The 10,996-nt window shown below is 41.7% G+C and overlaps 1 protein-coding gene across 6 annotated transcripts in view; it reads left to right on the top strand.

Moving 5' to 3' along the window:
* The window catches only part of dhrsx (dehydrogenase/reductase (SDR family) X-linked), a 293,939-nt gene that overhangs the window by 270,091 nt on the left and 12,852 nt on the right, over positions 1-10,996 (top strand). For all 6 annotated transcript variants that reach the window (XM_043692380.1, XM_043692383.1, XM_043692379.1 and 3 more), the window contains one exon: positions 2,718-2,925. In XM_043692380.1, the coding sequence (XP_043548315.1) occupies positions 2,718-2,925 (208 nt within the window). The remainder of the gene's footprint in view (positions 1-2,717; positions 2,926-10,996) is intronic.

The raw sequence follows: 10,996 nt of genomic DNA, 5'->3' as shown, positions 1-10,996 counted from the left end.
CACCATATTCCACTGCTTGGCCCAATACATGTGTTACATTATGATTCACACATGTATTGGGACATAATTTTTAACCGTTTCACCACATTCCACTGCTTGGAATTTTACACCACACCCCCCGACTCCCTTTCCAGCCCCTCCCATCCACTCCACTTACTGGCTCTTCCTTCCAGCCACCAACCAGATTCATTCCTCCCATTGACCAACAAGACCGTACCCTCTACCTGTCATTACCTCACCACCCTGCTAACTCTCCCCCCCAAAACCTCCCCCACCACACTCCCTTTATCTGCAACTCCCCTCACCCCCACCCCTAATCCTGAAGAAGGGTTACACCCGAAATGTTGCTGTCTGACTTGCTGTGTTCTTCCAGCCTCCTGCTTGTTTACCTTATTCACTAACTCAAACTTGACAAGACGCCCAAACTGACTCTTCCCAAAGACTTCCTGTGCCTTCTTTCAATCAGGTGGTGTAGAGGCCAGTGGTGGGCCTTCCTCTGAAATCAAGTTGTAGTGGGACAGCGTTTCGCCAGTGCGGGTTGTTAGCCTCTCAGAAGCTAGTAGCTCTCACCCATGGAAGTGCCAGAGGAACAAACATGAGCACAAGGCAGAAGGAATCAGGAAAGCATTTTGTGGCAGAGTTCTGTGGTCACGGGAGTGTTGTTGAGGGAAGGTACGGTTCAGATCGGATGCAAGGGCAGTGGTGTTGGCTCTCAGCACACACTCCTGAACTCTGCGTCCAGCCTATCGATCGGGCATAGGTTAGTTCTGAGATGCTGTCACCCCACCTCATAAAGTTGCTTTTGTACTTCCAGGCCCACTGCCTCTGACTTGAAAATAAAGCCCATTAACCCTTTCTGTCTCCAGAGGTGGCAGTACTGAGCATTTGCTGGCTTTATTTCAAGGCAGAGCTGAAAATGTGTTGCTGGAAAAGCGCAGCAGGTCAGGCAGCATCCAGGGAACAGGAGAATCGACGTTTCGGGCATAAGCCCTTCTTCAGGAACTGAAACGTCGATTTTCCTGTTCCCTGGATGCTGCCTGACCTGCTGCGCTTTTCCAGCAACACATTTTCAGCTCTGATCTCCAGCATCTGCAGACCTCACTTTCTCCTTTATTTCAAGGCAGGGCTAATTTACTAATCTAGAGGAGGTTGAAGTAATCTCTACAGCATGTGAAGTAAAGAGATAAAGCCACCTGTTTGAATTGCATGACATCTTTAGATTGTGCATATTATGCAATGCAAACGAGGCTGCATTACTTTGAATAGAAATCAGTTGAGTTGCTAGGACGTTATTTTCCAAGAATTTAATTTAGAATGGCTGAGGCTGTTAAGGATTTATCACTAAGACTGCAGTGAGCTGACTCAGTACCTATTGAAACAGCTGCAGAGTTTTCAGACATTTAATTGCAAGGCACTAACATAGTATTTCTCATTTGTGCCCTTACTGTATTAACTGTGCAACATTCGAGCATTAATTCTTTTAGCTTCCAGAGCCTTTCCCACTATTTAGTTAGCTCACTGAAGGTCTGCATCTTAACTCCCATCCACCACCCCTCCCCCCTTGACTCTCTAACCCTTAATGTCTGGCAAAAATCTAACAATTGCAATTTTAAAACTTTCTATTGACCTCACCCAGGCTCAGTTGTCTTTTGTGTAAGGATGTTCCAAATTTCCATTGCCACTTTTGTGAAGGTGTGCTTCATGAAATGCCTAGCTATCCTTAAAGATACGTCCCAAAAGTCTATCTATCTGCCATACAGGTATTGGTAATGTGACTGCACTATTATTCTGGAGGCCTAATTTTCTCAGGATGTGGATTCAAATTAAATTTAAATTCAATTAATATGTCTGGAATTGAAATCTAGTTTCAATCTTGATGACCATAAAAATTTTGCTGATTTGTTTGACAACCTATTCTCCAGAGAAGGAAATCTGTCATCCTTACCCAATCAGGCCGTAAGGTGACTCCAGATCCACAGAAACTTGGTTGACTCTGAACTACTGTCCAAAATAGCCGAAGCAAGTAAATCAGTGAAACAGAGAACTATTAGGAATAGGCAAGAAATCCTGCCCTTACCAGCATCACATAAAAGCACAGAGAATGAAAGTGACAATGCTTTAACATAATGCTTGTTAAGCCTCATGGTCTGAGACACCTAAAACCTTGCAATTAACTTCAGCTTCCATCCAATTCTACTTGGATCATAACTCTTGTTGATAAATATCCTGGAGTTGGGGGGGGCGGGGGCAGGTGTGAAGCGGTGGGTGGAGCTGCTGAATGAGACCCAGATTGGAGTTGGTTATGACGTTCTTGATAATGGATTACTTTACTTATAAATACAGTGCAGACTTGTATACAATTAACGTCAGAAACAAAAACAGACTTTGCTGGAAATGTTGCCTGGTGTCCAGTGACCTTTCCTAGTTTCTCTTCACAGATGCTGCCATGAGCATTTCCAGCAATTTCTGTTTTTGTTTGTGATTTACGGCATCCGCAGTTCTTTTGGTTTTTACACAATTAATGTATTGTGTATCGGTATACCATTGGGACCATGCAACTCAAGGAGACTGCAGTAGAGAATTGCTTAAAACAAAATAATACAAATACAGTATCTATTGCTGTGATTGTAATATATCTGAGTTTTGTTCTGGAAATGTATTAACTAATCAATGCTTTGGCATCAACCCTTAAGAATTGTTCAATTTTCTACGTACAGACGCCATTATTCTCCCCATGGAGCTTATGCGCAGAGCAAGCTTGCCCTTGTCCTCTTTTCATACGAACTGCAGCAGCGCCTCACAGCTGAGGGGAGCTACGTGACGTCAAATGTAGTGGACCCAGGAGTTGTCAACACTGATCTCTACAAGCACACCAGCTGGCTCTTCAAACTGTGCAAGTGGTTAACATCCTGGTTGTTCTTCAAGGTATCGAACCTTTTTATTAACAATTATCATTTTGGAATTGTGTACTCAGTCACCTTTTACCGCAAGCCAGTCGCAATACAATCCATGCAGGTTGCATTGTTCATGGTGGGGAGACAGATCAAAAAGGAAATGGTTTGAAATAAATAGGGAAATAAAATTGAAATAGAATGTTTTCATTCTGCAGCGAATGGATTTCGTAAAGAGTTACCTGCGGATACTACTCAGATAGACCGTCTCAAATCACAATCAGGTATGCTTTCAGAGAGAAATGAAATTGCAGGTGTGGCAAAGTAGGGTGAGATGAAAGGATGCTCTTACTTAGAGTCAGAGAGATGTACACCACGGAAATATACCCTTCGATCCAATTCATCCATGCCGACCAGATTTCTGAAATTAATCCAGTCCCATTTGCCAGATTTGGCCCATATCCCTTCCTATTTATATACCCATCCAGATGCCTTTTAAATGTTGTTATTGTGCCAGCCTCCACCACTTCCTCTGGCAGGTGATTCCATAGGTGCACCCCACCTCTGTGTGGAAAGGTTCTTCCTTAGGTCCCTTTTAAATCTTTCCCCTCCCACATTAAACCTATGCCCTTCAGTTTTGGACTCCCCAACCCCAAGGAAAAGATCTTGTCTACTCACCATATTCACACCCCTAATGATTTTATAAACCTCTATAAAGTCACCTCTCTCCCTCCGGTGTTCTCGGGAAAATAGCCCCAGCTTATTCAGCCTCTCCCTGTAGCTCAAATCCTCCAATCCTGGCAACATTCTTGGAAATCTTTTCTGAACCCTTTAAAATTTCACATCATCCTTACTATAGCAGGGAAATCAGAATTGAATGCGGTATTCCAAAAGTGGCCTAACAATGTCCTGTACAGCCGCTACATGACCTCCCAACCCATTTACTCAACGCACTAACCAATAAAGGGTGGCATATCAGAAGTTTTCTTCACTATCCCGTCTACCTAGGACTGCACTTTCAAGAAACTATGAACCTGCACTCCAAGGTCTCTTTGTTCAGCGACACTCCCCAGGACCTTACCATTAAGTGTATAACACCTGCCCTGATTTGCCTTCCCTGATGTGGTACCTCACATTTATCTAAATTATACTCCATCTGCCACTCCTCGGCCCATTGGGCCATCTGGTCAAGATCCCATTGTACTCTGAGGTAGCCTTCTTTGCTGTCCACTGCACCTCTAATTTTGGTGTCATCTGCAAACTTATAACCATACCTCATAGGTTTACATACAAATCATTTATATAAATGTTGAAAAGCAGTGTTGAAAAGCAGTGGACCCAGCATTGATTCTTCTGGCACATTGCTGGTCACAGGTCTCTAGTCTAAAAAGCAACTCTCCACCACCACCTTCTGTCTTCTACCTTTGAGCCAGTTATGTATCCAAAAAGCTAGTTGTCCCTGTATTCCATGTAATCTAACCTTAGTAATAAGTCTCCCATGAGGAACCTTGTCGAACATCTTACTGAAATCCATATAGATCACATCCACCATTCTGCCCTCATCAATCGTCTGTGTTACTTCTTCAAAAAACTCAATCAAGTTCATGAGACATGATTTCCAATGCACAAAGCCATGTTGACTATCCCTAATCAGTCCTTGCCTTTCCAAATACATGTAAATCCTCTCCCTCAGAATTCCCTCGAGCAACTTCCCTACTACCGATGTTAGGCTCACTGGTCTGTAGTTCCCTGGCTTTTCCTTACCACCTTTCTTAAATAGTGGCACCATGTTAGCCAACCTCTAGTCTTCCAGCTTGTCACCTATGTCTATCGATGATACAAATATCTCAGCTAGGGACCCGGTAATCACTTTGCTAGCTTCCCACAAAGTTCTAGGGTACGCCTGATCAGGTTCCAGGGATTTATCCACCTTTATGTGTTTTATGGCATCCAGCACATCCTCTGTAACATTGACACATTTCAAGATGTTGGTATTTATTTCCCCAAGTTCTCTATCTTCCACATCCTTCTCCATAGTAAACACTTCTCATTCCACTGTCACACCATATGTGTGCGAGAAGGATACTTAAGGGAGTTTTTGGAGTACATTCCATTGCAAGTTGGCAGCAGGACTCTCATATCAGTTGTATAATTAAATGAAGAAACCCTCTTTGTTCTGCATAGAAAGCATCAGGAGCCCACAATTTTACCACTGAGCCATCAACAGATGTTTAATAACCAAAATGATACCAAAATGGAGAAGTTATACTCATCAAGAAAGTGGACATTTTTCTCTGGAAAAAGAGAAGACCTGATAGAGGTCTTTAAGGTTTGGAAAGAATTTGACTTATAAGCAGGGACAAGAAATTTCCATTTGCTGGGGGTGACTGGACCATGAATTCTACATATAAGATAGTCTGTAATCAATTCATTTGGGGATTCAGGAGAAATGTCTTCATCAAGACAGGTCATTAGGATGTGGAGCTCACTGTCAAAAGGAGAAGCTTAGATAACCAGCATGGATGCTTTCAAGGTGACGCTAGATAAGACTTAATCGAGAAAGTAATAGATGTTCTGTTGACAAGTTAAGGTATATAAGTTTGGAAAAGGAAGCTTGAGTTTGGTATAAACACCATCATGGACCTGTTGAGTGAAATGGACTGTTTCTTTGCTGTGATATTCAACATAAATTCCTTATTTTGAGTTTGAAGCTGTACCTACAGGTTATGGATTTGTGATTATGTCAAAAATATATTAATCATTCACATTTTTTGTAGATTTGTCATACTAAGCAAGGATTAAACACTGCGAAAAGAGAGTCCCTATTAAATTCACACACATCAAGAACGAACAGTTGCAAAATAGGTCAATACTCGTTAAGTGTTAACTGAAATCTATGTGTAGCATTAACTTTTAGGGAAATAGTCCATGCAAACTGCTCTGATTGTAAAATTCAGGGATTACTGTGGTTGGAGAAGACATCCCACCACTTCCTTCTAAAAGGCATTGAGCGATGTGCAATTTTTTTTTTATTATTAAGTTTGTAAAACCTGGCCTTCTTAACACCTTCCTGGGACTTTGGAAATGAATAATCTGCCCGCTTTTAGCCCAGATGCTTATGTCATTGTGTATCACTTTGCATCTTCTTCCTATTAAAACAACCTGCCTGAAAACCACCTCATCTTTAAGAATAACACCAAGTTCACTGTCAGCAGAATTCAAAGCGGATTGCATGACCCCGTTCATTTCTCTATTTTATCCTAAACTGAAAACAGTCCCAAATCATCAGAGTCTAATTCAAGCTTGCATTAGTAATGATTGCATTTCCAACAAGAGTTTTATTTATCCATTCCTTGCTATAATGGTAAAGTTTCACCTTCACTGGGCTGTTAAATATCACTCTCTGCAGATTAATGCAAAAGTCACCAAAGAATTAGATTATCATATTATTGTGATCATTTGAAGCAGACAGTATTAATTAGCTGTGTTTAAATTCCAGCTTCTCCTGGTGCTGTGACCTTTTATCTCTTAAAGTGTGCCACATTTCCTATTCATTATTGTCAGCAATAAAAAAAATGACAGATCCGTCACTTATCTTATCACTTACACAATAAGGAGAATTCAAAGAGCTTTGTCAATTGCGAAGAGCTAAAGATGGGCGAACGAATGACAGATCCTGAAATCATGTCCTGAATTCTAAGTGATGAATGTCCTTCAGGGTCTTTTTTCAATGTGGTTGCTACCAGTTCTGGTCCCCTGAATTGCAACCATTGTGTGACAGCTTGGAACTGCTACTCAACCCAGGGCAACAGTGACCCACCTTGAAGCAATACAACCCATGCAGAACATAGGGTTAGTCTTTTTCATTCTGATATTTTCCCATCCTTTCCTGAAGGCAGTGCTTCTTGCCCAGATCTGACTTCTGCTGTGCTGTTTTCCCTCTGGCACCTTGTCCATTTGACCATTCTTTGCATACCAGCCTCACTCTGCCATGTGGCAGCTGTGGCTCAGTAGCTGGCAGCCTTTCCTGACTCAAATTAGATCTGTCAATGCAATAATTCAAATGGCTGACTCTCAAGGGCAGTACTAAGGGAGTGTGCACACTCTGAGATACCATATCTCAAATTAAATTACAGCCCCTTCTGCTCTCTCAAGTGTAAAATATACCATGGCATTATTATGAAGAAGAGCAGGAGACTCACTTATAGTGCCCTGACCAATACGTATCCCTCAATCAGCATTGTGCAAGCAGATTATTTAGTCATTATTAAACTGCTGCTTGCTATGAGTTGGTTCACTCCCATTTTCTTATATTGCAACAGTTAGTGTCCTTTGAAAACACTTACTTGATTGTAAAGATCCTTGGGATATCTTGGAATTGTGACAGGTGCTATATTGTAAACATTCCCCTCCTTTTCCCATTGTCCCTATTTACCGAGCAAATAACAGAGACAAACAAGCTAGAAGAAAAGATTCTGGAACATGCTCGATCTGTAATGTTGGCTTCAATTGATCCCACTAACATTTAAGGATTGGCGTGAAGTTTCTTTGCAGCAATTGAAGTTTAAATGATCTTTAACCTCTAAGGTCTGGCTATCCTGATTCTAAATCTATAATGCAATTAATGTAGTGAAACTCTACCAGTGCTTAAAACATCTCAAAGGGTGAAAATCTGCAAGGGGGGTTTTAGATGGGATTAAATATTAAATTAATGAAGTTAAAGTTATTGTTAAATTTATCGCAAAGAAACCCTATTGGCTGGTTGTTTGGATACCATAACATTAACAGAGGTGGGATTGTTATTTCATTGCAAAGAGTTCAGAAAAGATTTACAAGAATGTTGCTAGGGTTGAAGATTTGAGCTATACGGAGAGGCTGAATAGACTGAAGCTGTTTTCCCTGAAGCGTCGGAAGCTGAGGGGTGACCTTATAGAGGTTTATAAAATCATGAGGGGCATGGATAGGATAAATAGACAAGGTCTTTTCCCTGGGGTGGGGATGTTCAGAACTAGAGGGCATAGGCTTAAGGTGAGAGGTGAAAGATTTAAAAGGGATCTAAGAGGCAACTTTTTCACGCAAAGTGTGGTGCGTGTATGGAATGAGCTGCTGTTGGAAGTGGAAGTTAGTACAATTGCAACATTTAAAAGGTATCTGGATGGGTGTATGAATAAGAAGGGCTTATGCCCAAAACGTCGATTCTCCTGTTCCTTGGATGCTGCCTGACCTGCTGCGCTTTTCCAGCAACGCTTTTTCAGCTCTGATCTCCAGCATCTGTAGTCCTCACTTTCTCCTCGGGTGTATGAATAGGAAGAGTTTGGAGGGATATGGGCCAAATGCTGACAAATGGGACTAGATTACTTTAGTATATCTGGTTGGTATGGACGAGTTGGACCAAAGAGTCTGTTTCTGTGCTGTATATCTCTATGACTGTGTGAGGGCTGGAAAAGAGTGAATTAGACCACAGAACAGGAACTAGCTCAAAATCAATCTGTGAATCCTTCATTGAGGCTACTCTAACCAATTTGATTTTTCCAATGTAAATGTCGATTAAAATCACCCACAATTGTTGTTTCTCTTTTATTATAAGCATCCAATATCTCTTCTTGTAGGATTTATCCTATATTGTGAATACTGTTTGGTGACCTATAGATCATCCCAAATATAGCTTATTCCTGATTTCCACTCATACAACACCAGGTTATAGTCCAACAGGTTTAATTGTGACAACCACCTGATGAAGGAGAGACGCTCCGAAAATAGTGCTTCCAATTAAACCTGTAGGACTATAACCTGGTGTTGTGTGATTTTTAACTTTGTACACCCCAGTCCAACACCGGCATCTCCAAATCATGTCTACTTAAATAGATTGTTCAAACCTAACCTCCTGAACCATCTACTACTATTGAACCAGTAATATAATTAATTAGGGGTGCTTCCCCTCTGCCTTTACTTAGCTTCTTCTTTTTCTTGTATGCCATTCAATCAATTTGGCACAGTGGCTCAGTGGTTAGCACTGCTGCCTCACAGCACCAGTGACCCCGGTTCGATTCCACTCTTGGGCAACTGTCTGTGTGGAGTTTGCACATTCTCCCTGTGTTTGCGTGGGTTTCCTGCGGGTGTTTCAGTTTCGTCCCACAATCCAGAAATGTGCAGTTTAGGTGAATTGGCCATTCTGAATTGCCCATAGTGTTCAGGGATATGTGGGTTAGGTGCATTAGTCAGGGATAAATGTCGAGTAGTAAGGTAGGGGAATGGGTCTGGGTGGGTTACTCTATGGAGGGTTGGTGTAGACGTGTTGGGCCAAATGGCCTGTTTCCACACTGTAGGGGGTTCTTTGGAATGTGAATGATGCAATCCTAAATTAATCTTATCTGTCTGCATTTGATCTGCATCCCTCTATTCTCTGCCTGTTCAGATGTCTGTCTAAACACCTCTGCCAGATTTTGCTGTTGAATCTACTTCTGCCACCTCCCTTAGCAGCGTGTTCCCAACACCTACTATCCTCTGTGTAAAGAAAATGTCTCACACATCGTCTTGAAATGTTGCCCCTCTCACCTTAAGACTTTGCACACTAGTATTTGACATTTCCACCTGAGGAAAGAGACTCCAATAATCTGTCCTGTCCCTACCTCTCATAATTTTATATTCAGTAAATCCTCTGTATCTGCAAAACCACAAATGAGTCTAACTGTGCCAAAAATTAAGTAACAGCAAACATCAAATTCCTTGGGCAAAAATTGCATATCCACGATATTTTTAGCCATTTTAATCTATTTTAACCTATTTTTAATGAGTTCCACACTTGTGAATTTCAACATTCATGTGGTTTCTAAGGAAAGGAACCTTTACGGATATGAAGGAATGACTGTATTTCTATCAGGTTGCCCCTCAGTCTCTGACACTCTGGCTAAAACAATCCAAGTTTATCCAATCTCTGCTTATAGCTAATACACTGCAATCCAGGCAAATCTCTTCTGCACCCTCTTCAAAGCCTCCACATTGTTCCTATTGTGTGAACAATCAGAACTGCACACAGTTCTCCAAATGTGGCCTGACCAAAGTTTTATACAATTGCCACATGACTTATCGACTTTTATATCTAATGCCCTGACTGATGAAGGCAAGCATGCCTTGTGCCTTCTTTACCACCTTATCCACTTGTGTTGCCACTTTCAAGAAGCTAAGCACTCGGACTCTAAGATCCCTCTGTATGTCAGTGCTCCTAAGGGTGCAGGCATTAACAGCATATTGTCCTCTTGCATTTAACCTCCCAAACCCTCCATCACCTAACACTTGCTCAAATTAAACTCTATCTGCCATTTCTCTGCTAAATTTTCCAGTTGATTTATATCATAGAATCATAAAAGACGTTCTTCAGCCTATTGAGTCAGTACTGCCAAAAATGTACTACTACCTCGATGTCCTTCCTCACTGTCCACAACTCCAATATTTGTGTCATCTGCAAACCTACTAACCAGACTACTGACATTTTCATTAAAATCATTTAAAGATCTTACAAACAACAGGGATCCCAGCAATGATCTTTGTGGAACACAGACCTGGTGGTCACAGACCTCCAGTCAGAAAAACATCCTCCACCACTAACCTCTTTCTTCAATGGCCAAGCCAATTTTGTATCCAACTTGCCAACTCACCACAGGTTCCACGCGACTTAATTTTCTGGACCAACCTACCTTGAGAGACGTTGTCAAATGCTTTAGTAAAGCCCATGTAGACAACATCCACTACCTTATCCTCATCAATCATCTTCATTATTTCCTCAAACAACTCAATCAAGTTTGTGAGGCAAGACCTCCCTTGCATAAGGGAGCAGCGAAACGGCGATTTCGCTGCTCCTTGGATGCTGCCTGAACTGCTGTGCTCTTCCAGCACCACTAATCCAGAATCTGGTTTCCAGCAACTGCAGTCATTGTTTTTACCTACCCTTTCCCTTGTTACTCTCTTGCTCCTCATATATGGCTAAAATGACTTGGGATTCTCATTTGATCCTATTTCTGGAATAGAGGTGTGCTGTATCCGAGGAGCAGTAAAATCGACGTTTTGGGCAAAAGCCCTTCATCAGGAATACAGGCAGAGTACCTGAA

Source organism: Chiloscyllium plagiosum, chromosome 6, assembly GCF_004010195.1.
Source record: "Chiloscyllium plagiosum isolate BGI_BamShark_2017 chromosome 6, ASM401019v2, whole genome shotgun sequence".
NCBI lineage: Eukaryota > Metazoa > Chordata > Chondrichthyes > Orectolobiformes > Hemiscylliidae > Chiloscyllium > Chiloscyllium plagiosum.
This window is presented reverse-complemented; position numbering and strand designations above follow the sequence as displayed.